Consider the following 15,765-nt stretch of genomic DNA (forward strand, 5'->3'; position numbering starts at 1 on the left):
ATAAAGGTGATTTGTCCAAACACTCACAGCGTTAGAAATGAACATTTAAAACTTTGTGGGTTCACCTCATAACAGTGAATATCCCTTCACGCAAATAATCACAAAAATTTGCTTTTAGAAAGCTAAAATGCACTGGGTAATGTTTAGTTTCTATTAGCTACTCGAATCACAAAAAGCCTAAAAGCTCTTTTGACCCAGGGTTAAAACATTACAGCAAATTGTTAAAATACAGCAATAAATGATCATTACATATTCATGGTGCTTTCAAATAGAAAATTTCATCATTATAGGTTTTGTTCGTTTTCAGTTTTATTAGCCATTCATGGTGGGCCTTGGTTAACACTGACAAAGAGAGAGACATCTGTGTTCTGTCTAATTAGGGGAGGGTTATATCTGTAACTGATAATTGCCTGGAGAAGGAGTTAGCACCCCGTGGCAGGACTACTTTCCTCGCAACACCTAGAGACAGAGCTTGAGGATGTGTTAGCACACTTAGCATATGGAGGAAGTTTGGTGACAGCTATGACACTTTTTGGGGGACAGGGAAGCATGTGAGAACACAATCCTCGGGTGAGGGATTTCTCAGTGTGTGTGCTGTCGGGTCAGTCTAGTGTCCTGTGTGACTTCCAGCACCCGTGTGTGGCGTAACGTCCTGTGTGACTGACTTCTGTCGCCTACCACTGTTGCGCAGGTATTGATCAATCTCTGAGGCTTCACCCCAGAAGTGTGACATGCACAATAGTCTTTTTTTCCTCTCAGAATAGGCTCAGTTAATAAGTGTCAGCAGCATGTGTGTGGCTGTAAGTGGTGCTAATGTGCAGTAGCTCTCCTTGCTCACTGTAAAACAATGTCATGCTAATATAGATTAACAGGGCCTATCAAGACTATTAGTGGCTGACACTGGAAAAAGTGTTGAACAATTGATTTAAGTTAATGATTAATTTGCACTTAGTAAGGTTTGCCTGATAAGCTTTAGCTTAATTTACTTAAGCACTTACTCAAAGTAAAAAAAAAATTGGGATCTTAACCATTATATCCTACCTCTGCTATACCAGTAGAAAGGGGGTAAATTATGCATTTTACCTATTGATTTGTTCAAAAATGCATAAAAAATTAAATGTGTAAAAAAAAATATTTTAATATTTATTTGGGGGCATGGACTGTTCTGATGTCACAATAAAAAAATTTTTTTGAAAAGAAAACATTATTTAGTAGTTTGATAATCATTTATTATTATTTTAGAGATTTTTTTTCCCAACAAAATGCTCCACTGCTAATTAATATACAAAACCTCTTTGTCCGCTAAATCAAACTTTGATTATATCAAAGAGAGGACCCTTGTAAACTGTGTCAAAATCAATAAATCGGTTAAAATATCAGATAATTTGACTTTTTTATGTTGTGGGCTCACAAAAAAACTTGATTATTTTTTTACAATGAAAAAATATATCTAAAATAATAAATAATAATTAGATAACACATTAGAACACTGTTCTGTCTTTAATGAATAACTACACAGGAACAAATGAGGAACGCAATATTAATATTCTAATAGTAACAATAAACTATGATTAACAAATCCATAATACTTCTCAGTTGAATGCAGTAGTTCACTATTAACTAATCAATAATAACTACTATTATTTCATACCTCCCAGATACAGGTTCATAATTAATGTGAATAATGCATAATGTATAATTAGTTCTAAAGAAGATCATGGTAACCCACTAGTGATGACTCGAGTATCATCAAATCCTTCAGAATGAATTACTAATTATTTGTATCAGTTTACTAAAGTGAAAAGGCTGATCACTCCCTAATACTGACTGAAGTCATTGTAAGCATTTGAGGTTTTTGTAACATTTTGGATAGTAACTGCTTCTAAAGTTTTTACTTCAGAATTAATTATACATTATGCATTATTCACATTAATTTTGAATCTGTATTCTTAGTAGTCCTCTGGGAGGTATGGAAAAAATAGTAGTTATTGATTAGCTAATAGTGAACTACCTCATTCAACTGAGCACTACAACTTACATCAGTGTTTCTTGTATAGTAGTTACTAGAATGTTAATATTGCATTACTCATTTGTCCCTGTGTAGTTATACATTAATGATGGAACAGTATTATAAAGTGTTACCAATAATTATGTGGTAACACCATATTAAATTATCCACATGAATACAAAGACTATATCGCAAAGAACTTGGCACATGTGTTTTAAACAAGATGTTTTTTATTTATTTTTTATCATGGACACTCTTATATGTTTGTGACCCATAAACATCTTATGTGCTGTAAAGAATCATAAATTTTGATCATGGCTTAGCGAGCAGTTTGACTGTCTTGAAAAGCTGTAGAAAGGGGCAAGTCTGCTTTTGTTTCCCTCAACAGCTGTGAGACGCAATGTAGAGGGCCGTGCCTCATTAAAATAGGGTGTGAACGAGGGGGGTAGGGATGACATGGTGATTGGGTCTAACGCAAGGTTTCAGCCCTTAAAACAAGTGTTCTACTTCCTGTGAGAACACCCTGCTCCCTCAAGTGACTGTAGTATCTACCCATCCTAAACGTATGCTATTTGATTTTGGATGATTGTTTTTTAACACACAACAGACAACACCTGTTGTAAGCTTGGTTAAGCTCAGGGCTGCAGCCGGATATCTAATCCGAAATGGCCTTTTCTGCATCAAACCCTAGACTCTGCAGAATTAACTTGTGATGCGAGGCATCGGCTAATGAACATGAAGCATAGATTTAATCCCATTAGCCGGTGGTCGGATTGACCTCTGACATGCAGTCACTGGGTTATAATCTCTATCCCTCCCTTTCTCCTTTTTCTGCCATCCTAAGACAATTGATTCTCTTTTGTCTCTGTTCCTCGGCCTGTAAACAGGCAGCCTAAGCTTGCAAACAGGCATATTGCATGGGGAACATTGACTAATATGCACATATGGCATTGAGGCTCTTGACCTTCGACACAAATGCTAGCTATTGTTTTTGAGGATGGTATTGATTAAGTTCATATTTAACCAAGCCTCTGTCAGGAGAAATGCTTCGGCGAGCACATTAATTACTCGACAGACTGTGATCTGAATATTGATCAAAACAAAGCCTCAGATGCGCTAACAAGGCCTGAAGCAATTAATGCGTAGCAGAAACACTGCTATGGATTATTGAACAAAGTAAACAGAATGATTTAAGAATGCCAGCTCAAGCTGCCATTCTAGACAACAGAACACCTTCATCTTCTGTGAATTGAGCTGCCTGTGTGATATAGACTTTGCAGTGTCTGTTTGCTGAGAGGGTTATCAGGCCTTGAATTCATTAAGGCAGTGTTAGTACTTAAAGCAAGGAGTGTAAGGAGGGCTGCCCAAGAAAATCTTTTTGAATGGCAAAAAGAGCAAGATTATCAGTGAATAGCAACTCTTCCTTAAACATATGACTTCAAAAGACCTGGAATAGGGCATACGGATAGTTTACTGTGCTTTTTGGAGCTTGACAATCTTCTCATCCCTCATTCTTGTGTTCCACAGATAAAAAAGGTGAGTAAATGATGACAGTTTACATTTTTGGGAGAGTTCTTCCTTATATAATAAAGCAATACATGCATTAACCACTGCTAAAATTATTGGCTCCATTGCATTCAATTGTTTGTTTTTTCTCCGTCTCTGAGTCACGTTGAAAAAAGAACCTGCTAAATGAATAAACATAAATAATGTGAGTGTTTCTTTTTTCTACATTAGATGGGGGGCAAACAATGTAAAGCCACTGCATCAAATGGAACATACAAAATGATGAACTGCTGCCCTCTGCTGGATAAAACCAAGGGCAGAGAACACCATGAGCTACACCAAGAGGGCGGCTATGTTAAATTTGAACATAAAATCTATGACATAATGTCCAGTCAAAGTTGGCAATATGTCCCCATGCAATATGCCTGTTTGCTACTTATGCTGCCTGTTTACAGGTCAGAAAATTTGAATCAATTGTCCAAGGCCACCAGGTATAGGGGAATTATCACACTACGTCACACTGACGTCACCCAGGTGCAACTGCGCATGTCGGATGCAGAAGCTGGCCGCTGAAACAAACCCGGGAAAATGTCGTGTTGTGCAGTGGGTTGCCAGAATCGAAAATCTGTAAACAAAGGTCTGAGGTTTTACCGAATACCATCAACTCACACTCCTTTTAACGCCAACCGCAGACGTCTTTGGTTACAAGCCCTCAGAAGAATCGACTGGAACGACAACCTAATTAAAAACGCCCGACTCTGCAGTTCTCACTTCATATCAGGTAAGCTGCGCTAAATCACCCACATCATCACTCGATTTAGTTTACAACAAAAACTCTGATGTATTAAGTACACTTATCTAACAATAGAATAACGAACAATGTATGAGTTTGAGACTAGCTAGCTTAAATTACTAGCTAATTTAACGTTACCTTTGTTCAGTTGCGTTACGTTGTCTTGCTAGGTAACGTTAGTTAACCTGACAGTTAGCTAGCTGGTCTAGTATCTAGCAAATGTACTTAGTATTTGGCTAATAACGCGGTTATAGCGAACTCAGACTAAATTTAACTGTAACACTAACAGACCTAACTTTTTTGTACAGGAGAGGTGTCCGTGGACTTCAGTAGTCCTGACTTTGTCCCGTCTGTTTTTTCCTACTCAACCCAGTGTGAAGCAAACAAAGGCGATGCAAAACTTGAGAGGTAAATATTGTCACTTTCACCTCATTTAGTTGCTCACTGGGATCACATCATTACTCACCATCCATTCTCTGCATGCATTGAAGAGCAGGGAATTTATGGCCAGTAATTTAATGTCACATTATTTTTGCCAAGAGGATTTATTGGACCAGATCGTTTCTGTTATGTCTGCATTTTCTTGTTAAGTCCTTTGAGGGATTCTATGTGATTTACACTTGACTTCATTTGGGGAACTGATAGCCTCTGTGATCTACCAAGCAACTAAACTATTTTGGCCTGACTGCTTGCTCTCTTCTCTGAGTATCAGATTTAAGAGGAAAAGAACAAGAGAGGAAACCACACACAGACCAACAGATCACATCCACCTGTCCACAGAAGTTACAGATGAGGTTGCATCAGAATCCTCAGCCGCTTGCCTGTCCTCAGATGACTGCAGAATGGAGCCTGGTGCTGGTCCTTTCATCGGTAAGAACTTCTAACATTTTAACTAATGTAGGGCAGTCACTATTATGATGAATCAGGTCACCCTGTTTATACATTTTTCAATACAGCATAACTATGTTGTGAATAAAGTTGAAAATGATTCTGTTTAGCACATGCTGTCTGAAAATATACATTAAATAATAGAGAAAATCTAAGCTAAAACAAGTAACAGTGCATCTTTTAGAAGTCAACAACAATCTACTCTGTATTTCAGAAGCCACAGTCCCGAAGGTTCTCCATGATGAGCTGAAACTCAAGTACAGCCAACTTTCTGCAGAGTGTGTCAACCTGCGTTCAGAGATCAACAAACTGAAATCAGAGAAGGAGGAACTAAAGGAAACACTCAGAAAAACACAGTTTTCCTTTAGCTCTATCAAGAGCAAAGCGGTGCATGTTCTGTTTTTCACAGGTCTGACCAGTGTCATTTTTGAGTGGTTGATTCAGAAACTTAAAGGCAGTGTAGAGGTTGTGCGTAGCTCTATGAACCTAGAGGACCATCTATTAGTTACCCTAATGAAACTAAGATTAGGACTCAGCAACAAGGATATTGCTTTTAGATTTAATGTCACAGAATGTGACGTCTCGAAAATTTTGAGAAGTTGGCTCCCTGTCATGTCTGCGACTTTAAAACCTCTCATTAAGTGGCCAAGCAAGTATGCAATATTAAAGAATATGCCAAAATGTTTTAAACCTAAATATAAGCGTTGCAGGTGCATTATTGACTGCACAGAAATTTTTATAAACAGACCCACAAATTTAACCTCCAGAGCCCAGACGTACTCAACTTATAAAAGCCACAACACTGTAAAATATTTAGTTGGCATGTCACCTGCAGGAGCCATTACTTTTCTGTCGGCAGGTTGGGGCGGGCGTGTTTCCGATAAACAAATTACAGCAGAGTCTGGATTTTATGACCTTCTAGAGCATAATGATGAGATTCTAGCAGATCGTGGTTTTACCATCAGAGATGAGCTTGCCACACGCGGTGCCACCCTTAAGATCCCTCACTTTACCAAAGGTAGGAAGCAGCTCTCTGCTCAAGAAGTTGACACATCAAGGCGTTTGTCTAATGTGAGAATACACATTGAAAGAGTAATTGGTAGATGGAAAAACTTCAAAATTCTGACAACTGTTATTCCACTCACACAGGTTGACCTCTTAGATGACATGGTGATTGTGTGTGGAGCATTAACAAACCTCTGTAAATGCATAGTCCCAAGAAGATAACTTGGAGTGGTTAACTTTTTTTTTTTAATTATTATTTTTTAGGTGGTGGTGACCGCAACAAAACAGAGAAGGATCACTGAACAATTAAGTAAATTACATTAATAGACTATGAGTAATAATATACATATGTACATATAATATATATATATATAATAATTTTAACAATAACAACAAAAATGTAATTAATTTGAAAAAACAAAACAAACATATTAACAGTCCAAATGAAAATGTCAGAGAAAACAGTATTATCAAAACCAAACTGATATAGTGATAGCAGCCTTGCCAAGTAAAAAAAAGGGCAGACCCAAAACATAAATAAAATAGAAGAACAATTAATACAGATAATCAGATTTTCTGTATACATTTTTATAGTATATTTATTATTATTATATTAATGTATTTATAATTGATTATATTGGTAATAATTATTGCTGTACATTTTTTTTATTTGATTGTGCTTCGATGTAAAATACTAGTGTGTATTAAATAATTTGTTTCTATTTACACTTCATTCTGACTCATTAATTTTTGCACTGTTCACAGTACCACTCCACAACCTTTCTCCTTACTCTGGCGCATGTGTAGTGGAAATGGTTCTTGCACTTTGCACAGTCAATCATCATCCCAAAGTCTGGTCTTTCACAGTGTGGGCAGACTGTAGGTGCTTGCATCAGTGGATCCATGCGGCGCGTTAACAGCTCGGGCAAAACACACTGTTTGAAGAACACTTCAGCTTTCGGCAGGACTGCTTGCAGCATTTCTTCATCTCTGTTGATGCGATTGATAGTGACATCTTGCTTTGTCCACACTACGAAGTCACAGTACTGGATGTTGCATACAAACATGTGAAGTTGAACTTGATGATAGTATTTATGATTCCTCTTTAGGTGTAGTGCTTTGTCTAAGCAGAACTGTGTGTCCTCACTGCTTCCCATCAGACCATCACGGTATTTGTATGGACACTTAATCTCTACAGCTGCTTTCCCACAGCAGGTACAGTGTGCCATTCCATCCGGCGATGCCCCAAGATGTGGTTTGTCAGACCTCACAACAAGACCACAGAGTTCCACGTCAAAGTTGTGATGTTGTGTTTTCATTATTTCTGTGTATTGTCTCCTGGCTGTGTCCTCCATATCTCTTCCCCAAAGTACTGCTGGGACATGGGACAAGTCCTGATTGCTGTAGTGCATAACCTGTTTTACAAGGTTTGTTTTTGCCTTTTCGGTTTCTACAGTGCAGACACGATGTAGGGTTGTGCTTGTTATCCTGCCAGTTCTGTGTGTGTGCCAGGCCTGAGACTGGGACTGGTTTCTAGTTGTAAACTCAAGGTTCACACACTGCTCGTTAGTTAATTCTCGCCCCAGTTTTGCAAAGGTATCTTCACTTCTCTCTTGTATTTTATTTGGGCAGAGGCCTCTCAGAGTGACATCATACAGAGCTACCAGTGGCTCTGGCAGGTCTCCGGTCTCTGTGTCGGATTCGGATGCAGAATCAGTGTCACTGAAGTCCATGCTAGTAAGCACAGCTGCGTTAGGTGCCAAGACTTTCAGATCTGCTATGTCTTCATCTGTCAGCTCTAAATACACATTTATTTTAATACAAATTGCAACTACAGCTGGTTACATATGTTATGGTGCTGGTTATAACATTTTTATATGAATGACGTGATAGTAATGGCTTAATAAAAAGTTATAAATATAAGGTTATAAATATATTATGCTATGTCTTCATCTGTCAGCTCTAAATACACAATAAAATATAAGTTAGATAACTTATTTTAATACAAATTGCAACTACAGCTGGTTACATATGTTATAAATGGTACCTTGGTGCTGGTTATAACATTTTTATATGAATGACGTGATAGTAATGGCTTAAAAAAAGTTATAAATATAAGATTATAAATAGATCATTTATACCTGCTGTTAACTTGTTATATGTACATGGCCTGATCTTGTCTAAATTCAGATTGTGTCTACCTTTCACATTGTTCTTTCTACGCTTTGCTCTGGCTGGCTGCAGTTGGGTGTCTGTCCTCTTAGGCTTTCTGAAGCTGATCTTACTCAGTCTGGCTGGCTTCACCTCTCTCTTGGATGAGTGGAGCCACATATTTGTCCCTGAAGTACAACACTTCTCCGTCTTTCCCATCCTGACCCACAGCTCAACTTTAAACATAAGGGCAGCTGCATGGCTGCAGCATGACCCTAACCTGCACAAAATGATTTATTCCTAGCTATCTAATGAATGAAACACATTGGTGTAAGTGGTGCATTAGGCTATACATGTCAATAGCAGCTGTAAGATTTCAGCAAATAAGCAGTGAAATTGAGTTAGATTATCTTACTGACAAATACTGGGTTGGATAAATAATAATAAAATGTAATATTTCATAAATGTCTTATGTTACATACCCAGCCATACAGGTGCAGTTTGCAGTCAGAATACAGTTGTTGGTCTTGTTGACGATAACCCAGGCCTTGTACAACTCCGTCTTCTTACCCTGTCTTTGACTAGGCAGAACCTCCGTCTTAAGCACAACGAAGTTTTGAACTTTGTAATCATGAAGTTGTATGTCTTGGACATGACCACACAGAACAAAATTATAGGCATCAAGAGATTTGTACGCTTTCAACTTCTCCTGGGTATAAACACTTGGAGTGTCGATCAGGTAATTATATATTTCTGGCCACTGAATGCTTGGCCATTTCGTTTCGTCGTTTGACCATTGACAAGGCTCTATGGCAAACGGATCTGTAAGACGTATCCCACTCATTAAGGTAAGCTTAGCTGAATAACAGTTCTTATCGCTGGGCGACAAGCTGTTGTAGTACGCGGAGAACATTTTAAATATGTACCATCTAATCAATATAAAATGTAATGTTGATATCTAACTACTATGTGTATAACGTAACGTATTATTTTGCTAGCTAACTCCTCTCCCGCGCTCTCTCTTCTGCAACCATGTTGCGCGCGCATCCCGAATGTTTACAAACATATAATTGGCCTATTATAACCCTTAAAAAGCAGCACAATAATTTAGTTTCATATAAAAAAATAGACACACTGTAAGTCTAAAGCAGTGAGACTCACCACCCAGAATAGTGTTTTATTAGCCAGTGTTTGATACTCATCAATGGTGGACAGCACACTGAGGATCAGGCAAGAAAGCACAATGAGGAATCTGCAGGGGGAAAGGAAGAAATGTCAATATGCCATTTTAACATTTAAATACTAAAATGTGTGTGTGTGTGTGGTGCTGGTAAACCCTAGTTATGGGGACAAAATGCTTCCACAAAGATGTCAATATCCAAAATCTTTGTCCTCGTGGGGATATTTTTGGTCCCCATGAGGAAATCAGCTTAAAAATCATACTGATGATAGTGAGATTTCTTTTTATTTTATTTTTTTTGAAAATGTAAAAAAAAGTTTTCTGTGATGGGTAGGTTTAGGGTTAGGTGATAGAATATACAGTATGTACAGTATAGACATAATTATATCTAAGTCCCAAAAAAACATTGAAATTGTGTGTGAGAGAGAGAGTGAGAGAGAGAGAGAGTGTGTGTTTAAATAGATACTTTCTTCATCACTCTTTAGTTTAGGGTGCAATTCTTAACTAAATTCTTAACTAATTAACTACAACTTTTGTCTAAATAAACTTTTAATTACTGCTTATTGATAGTTAGTAAGTTGTTAAGTTTAGGTATGGGGTATAGATTACAGGTTGTAGATTATGGTCATGCAGAATAAGGCATTAATATGTGCTCTATAAGTACTAATAAACAGCCAATATCCTAGTAATATGCATGCTAATAAGCAACTAAGTTTAGGAAATGTATCTTTTCTCGGATTCACAGACTATAATAGTCTGTTCAAAGAAATCAGAACATGCCAAAAAAATATTCTATAAAGGGTTCAGTTTCTACACCCTTGCAGAATCTACAGTAATACTCTAGATTAAACACATCATGTGTACTCTCAGTTTAAACAAACAAAGTTGAGACAAAAAAAAAAAATGCTATTTTGGAGAGAAAAGAGAGTTTGTTCACAGACAACTATGCAAATAGTATATTCTCTGCTTTAAACTTGTTTATTTGTTTTAATTTAGTAATCATAATTGCCAACATAAAGTAATCATAATTTCCAACAGCATATGTAGGAGAAGACAAAAACAGTTTGTTGGTACATCAGGTGTGAAAGTCATCTACTGATTTAATTAGGAATACATTTAATCTTGTAATTAAAAATGTGTTTTAATCTTCTCTGAAATGCACATCGCTAATATGCAGCAACAGCTATTTCTCCGTGTTTGTTTTTGGCAATGATGCTTAACCCATTACAACTGCTCTATCAGCTCAATAATTCATCAGTCTGACTGCATTAACAATAAAAATGAAACACCAAGAGGTATGAAACCCAGCTGCCAGACAAACAGTGTCCAGCTGTTGCCTGTCATCACAAATTCAGAGGGAGGGACCAGAGATGTAGGTAAACATACACATATAACCGATGGCTGCCTGACAAATATCTATCTTATTATGTAATTATTACTACTGAATGACCTTGAACCTGACGCAAGCAGTCTGTGAGAGAAGTTACATGTCAATAAACACAAATAATTGTACAAATAACATGTACAATGCAACAAATAATTGATCCGCCTGCGGTTAGTCAGGGATAATAAACACAGCACAGCTCACAGCAATTAGAGATAAAATAAACAGAAAATAATCAGGGCAATGAGAAATCGTATTTTGAGGACTGGATCTAAACAGAATCAAATTTGCATGAGGCCATTTTAACTATTCATACCTGCAGAAATCACTGAAATTTATAATATTTGAGCAGTTTTGATAAATAATATTTGGAATCCCTATAAATATTTGCCTCTTCACTGGTGTCTCTTGTATGTAGCTGTATAGTAGTGTTCTGAAAATAAGTATTTATCAGCATTGTGCAGCATTCAGAATCAAATTCAGAATGCCTTTTAAATTCCAATTCAGTCCCAATATCATTTGAATTGAAGTAGCAAACATGATGCATAATTGAAATCCGAATTTGAGTGTAAGGATGTTAGGTTAAATTGAACACTGCATCTTGGGCAGATAGATAAGTGACTTACAATGCATTCAAGGGATATCAAACCCATTTTTTAAACCCGTGACCGTGCTCTGCTGTTTCAGCTACAGGAATTCTTGAAGTTAAATTCAAAGAAATAACCGTCATTTTGAACCAGAAAATTAAAGTTTTTGGCTTGAAAAAGCCTAAATTGTTTTAAAGTTTTGAAATTGTTTAAAAAGCCTTGAAGTTTGCCAGTTTGAAACAAATAGATAGATAGATAGATAGATAGATAGATAGATAGATAGATAGATAGATAGATAGATAGATAGATAGATAGATAGATAGATAGATAGATAGATAGATAGATAGATAGATAGATATGCAGACAGACAGGTAGAGAGATAGATAGACAGACAGACAGATAGATGGACGGAGAGATGAAACAGACAGTTAGAAAGATGGATGGATGGAAGGGTTGATGGATGAATGGAAGGACAGATTATGGATGGATGGATGTGCTTAGTAAAGATTACATGACATCGAAAGACATTTCATTCACATACACTGCTGTGCAGAAAACAATAAAATTGTATGGAGCACAAATACTAGTTTTTCCAACAGCATGTGCACATGTTCACAAACAAGGTTCACACTTGACGATAAGTGCCTTTCATTCCCCCATGGCTTTGCAGTCTTTGAAGCAGTGATAAGCATGTGCACATTCTTGGCTAACATACCCTGCCTCCTACACACACACTTCCATAACGCTTTCGTATTCAGGCGAGACTCCTCAATTTCCTGCTGCGGATGACAGTGTGGTCAACTAGTGCTCAAGGCCATACACTAAGGCAACAGGTGGGGATGAATTATGCACTGAGCAGCCCGGAGAGTCCACTTGTGCCCTTAAGCGAGGCAATTAACCTCAATTTGCTCCATAGGGACCATCACAATATTAGTACACCGTAAATCACTTTGAATAAAGCGCATATGCTATGACAAGCCACCAGTTAATTACAGACTAACCTCCAACCCTCGGCCTCATGCTCGTCATTCTTACAAACACATAAAACCAAAGTATCATTTAAATGATCCACGATCTTTTACAGTTTTTGTACAGTGATGCAGCATCTGACACCCTAACACTCAGATTCCCATGTTCTCTTGGCATCTCTGCCCAACACCACTGAGTCACAGGGTTACCAAACCCACAGGGCCCCTGCTGAACACAGTCACCTCTGCAGCCAAGTTTAGCTGCCCACTATCACCTCCTCTCCTGCTAGAGATATAGACCATGAAAGGTCCCAATGAGTTGAGTCATTTTGACAATTACAAAACAGCTACATTCTGCTGCAAAGCATCCTTTTTATTCATTACACTGTAATAATGATGCTTAGATCAGTTCATACTAGACAAAGCCATACAGCCAAAGATTGATTTACTTGATTTTGAGTTTTTTTTGTTTTTTTTTGTTACTTAGGCTACTATTACAAAATTATAGCAGTTTACAGAAGCTCAACTAATGCATCTCAAAGCTGCTTTTATAATACAACATAATCTGATTGTTTTTTTATTTTATGGACTTTCAGCTTTTACTTTTTATTTTAGTAAAGTGTAGTACATAAAGCAAGGCTTGGAGAGAGAATTGGGATAAGGACATAACTCTCGAATCTAGGTTAAACCAAACCAACAAGAATTGTAAGTTAGGTAGATTAATGCACATTTTTTTAATGGTTTAGTTCCATTTGCCCTCTTCACTCTGTCACAGTTTAAGTCCAACGATGAAGAGGAAGGTACAAATAACGACAGTCTTCATTAAACATAAGTCAACAACTAGAAACAGTGTGCCATGCACAAACAATACCGGACCAAAAATGAGTGACGGTGAGGAACTTTAATACTCATGGTGATGAACTAAATAATGAACAGCTGTGATGATTAAATGAATATCCAAACTGATTATGGCGGGAAAAGAGGAACAAACCAACACAGGTAAACAGGTGATTAAACCGACTGATAGAAAACGAAACCAAAACTAAGCATAACTGTGACAATATCATGCACTAGGGCATGATTAATTAATATGGTTGCATTGTTTGATCACTTGCCATTTGTTGTCTTCTTATTCAAAGCAACTTACATTGAATTTAAAGTACACCTTTTGTGTTAATTCGTGCGTTCCAAGGATCTTGCTCTACTGTTTGAATTACAGGAACTTGCTGTGTTTCATGTATCAAGTGTTGAGGTCACCGTTTGAGTGTTTATTCATGTAATGAGTAGGCTACTCATGTGATGTCATCTCTTTAGATGAGAACTACCAGCACATTGCTTTCAAATGTTGAAAATGACAAATGTTGTCATCCTAAAATATGAGACAATGTTGAAAATCCTAAATGTTGAAAGACAAATGTTGAAAATCCTAAAATATCCTTGTGATCCTAGGTCAAAATCTGAATGATGGCAGTGTCAGAAGATTTGACGCACAGTCCTGCAGAGTGGCTTCTCCTACGACAACCGTCAAATCAAAAACCAATGAGAGCAGAACCTGATGACGCAATTACTGAGACAACAACAAATCACCACTTGCTCCACACACATCGTCTTCGCTTTTTTTCCATTTTTCTTTTCAAGACAAGCCATGATCCAAATTAAAGCTAGAGATTGTTTTTGTTTGCTAGCCACCATTTCTATCCTGCATGTAAAAGCAGCTCACAGTCAACGAACGCATCACGGATTGATGTTGTACAACTCTGGATGAGTCTTCTTATGTCTTCTTCCATTTTTTATGTGTCTTGACTGCTGTACAGTCTGACATGAATGACAACTGTCTGAGATCCTACTGTGTGACATGGCTTACAGCGGGCGGGGATAACGTTTGTACAGTCTGACAAGCAACAGTCTTAAAGCACTATTAAAAATTGTACAGTGTGCACCAGGCTTAAGGCATGCACTCATTTATGGACATTCCTCATAGATGTAGCAGCACATAATACTGAAACAAATGTAAAACCATGTAAATAAAGGGAACTATTTACATAGACCCCTTAATAACTTATCATATACTTTAATATACATTAATTTGATAATAATTCAAGTAATTTTACTTTTGCTAACAATTACCTCCTAGACAATAAAGTATATTCATTCCAAAGTCAAAAAAGCTTTGGCAATTTTTTGGTATTACAATAACCTTTTTTATACAGGGTATCATTCTCTTTCTTTAGTTTTCACTTAATACACCAGTAAAACCTTAATAGAAACAAAACATCAATGAGTTTTATGTTGAAAATAAATGCAGTAAACTGCAGTGCAATGAATACATTTTTTAATATATTAATAAAGTGTAGTTTTTGTATGATGAAGTGCTGCACTAAAGGGATTGTGTCATGCAAAAAGTGAAAAAAAAAATACTATTATCAAACATTTTATAAAAATTATCAAATTTTAAACATAAATAGGCGTATTTCTTAATCTAAAAATATGGCATGATGACGTTGTAGACTATTTCTCATTCTCTGTAACAATCAGAATAAAATACCGGTACTCACACTGTAAAATGATACACAAAGCATTTCCAACCCGTTGGTCTCTCCAAGAAATTATATACACGTCCTTGAAAGAAGGACCTAGAGAGTGTGGGACGGGTTGCGCTGTACACGGACATGCGGGGATGGAGGTGAGATGCCTGGCGCTGAGTGATCACTGAGGTCCTGCCGAACCGCACACTTTCGTTTCGCATGTGCGGACTTTCGTTCATCTCCAGTTCTGCAGGTCCAATAGTCCATGAAGGCTCTGACGCTGTACTGTGAGGTGGAGAGGTCATGTTGCTACTGAGTAGAGACTTTCACGCCTGATCTCTGCACCCAATTTAAAACTATATCAACTTTTGGTGTGACGGCAACAGTGACAGATGACTTGGTCCAGGTTGTCTTTATTCCTTGCTTTTCTTGCGCTCAAAAAATGTAGAAAGCACTTTTTGCATCGCTTCATTCGTGTTTCATGGTGAACAGCAGCATCTGAGAGTGAAGTGCAGCTGGCAGAGAAGTAGGCAACATAACGACTGAAGCAGCCCATCACTTGACTGTGTCTACCACATACATAAATACTCATAACGCAACAGTGAGTGACGTACCAGGAAGCACATGCCATCGCCAACAAAGGTAAATTAGGGATTACTCAATATCAATATAGTGTAGTATTCTAGTGCGTTTCTGTAGACTGAATTCAATGCAATAAAAATATTATTATAATATTAATATTATAATATAAAAATATAATATTATAATAT

General features: G+C 37.2%; 2 protein-coding genes across 3 annotated transcripts in view; one reads left to right on the forward strand and one right to left on the reverse strand.

The window, feature by feature from the left end:
* The window catches only part of kcnq1.1 (potassium voltage-gated channel, KQT-like subfamily, member 1.1), a 38,784-nt gene extending 23,263 nt beyond the window's left edge, over positions 1-15,521 (reverse strand). For both annotated transcript variants that reach the window (XM_056242352.1, XM_056242343.1), the window contains exons 1-2: positions 15,026-15,521; positions 9,513-9,603 (exon numbers count right to left, since the gene is read on the reverse strand). In XM_056242352.1, coding sequence (XP_056098327.1) covers positions 9,513-9,603; positions 15,026-15,300 — 366 coding nt within the window. In that variant the 5' untranslated portion in view covers positions 15,301-15,521. The remainder of the gene's footprint in view (positions 1-9,512; positions 9,604-15,025) is intronic.
* On the forward strand, positions 4,659-6,550 carry LOC130077218 (uncharacterized). Its single transcript, XM_056242385.1, has 2 exons — positions 4,659-5,177; positions 5,410-6,550. The coding sequence occupies exons 1-2, from the start codon at positions 5,150-5,152 to the stop codon at positions 6,420-6,422; spliced, it is 1,041 nt and encodes a 346-aa protein (XP_056098360.1). The 5' UTR covers positions 4,659-5,149; the 3' UTR covers positions 6,423-6,550.
* Positions 15,522-15,765: the final 244 nt, after the last annotated feature.

Source organism: Rhinichthys klamathensis, unplaced genomic scaffold (assembly GCF_029890125.1).
Source record: "Rhinichthys klamathensis goyatoka isolate OS25496 unplaced genomic scaffold, OSU_Roscu_1.1 h1tg000022l_1, whole genome shotgun sequence".
Taxonomy (NCBI): Eukaryota; Metazoa; Chordata; class Actinopteri; order Cypriniformes; family Leuciscidae; genus Rhinichthys; species Rhinichthys klamathensis.

What these genes read in the sequence shown, in the direction of transcription:
- LOC130077218 (XM_056242385.1), top strand. Translation starts at nt 5,150, where the DNA reads ATGGAGCCTGGTGCTGGTCCTTTCATCG. An exon ending in TGGTGCTGGTCCTTTCATCG is followed by an intron (nt 5,178 to 5,409) that starts GTAAGAACTTCT and finishes TCTGTATTTCAG; the next exon opens with AAGCCACAGTCCCGAAGGTT.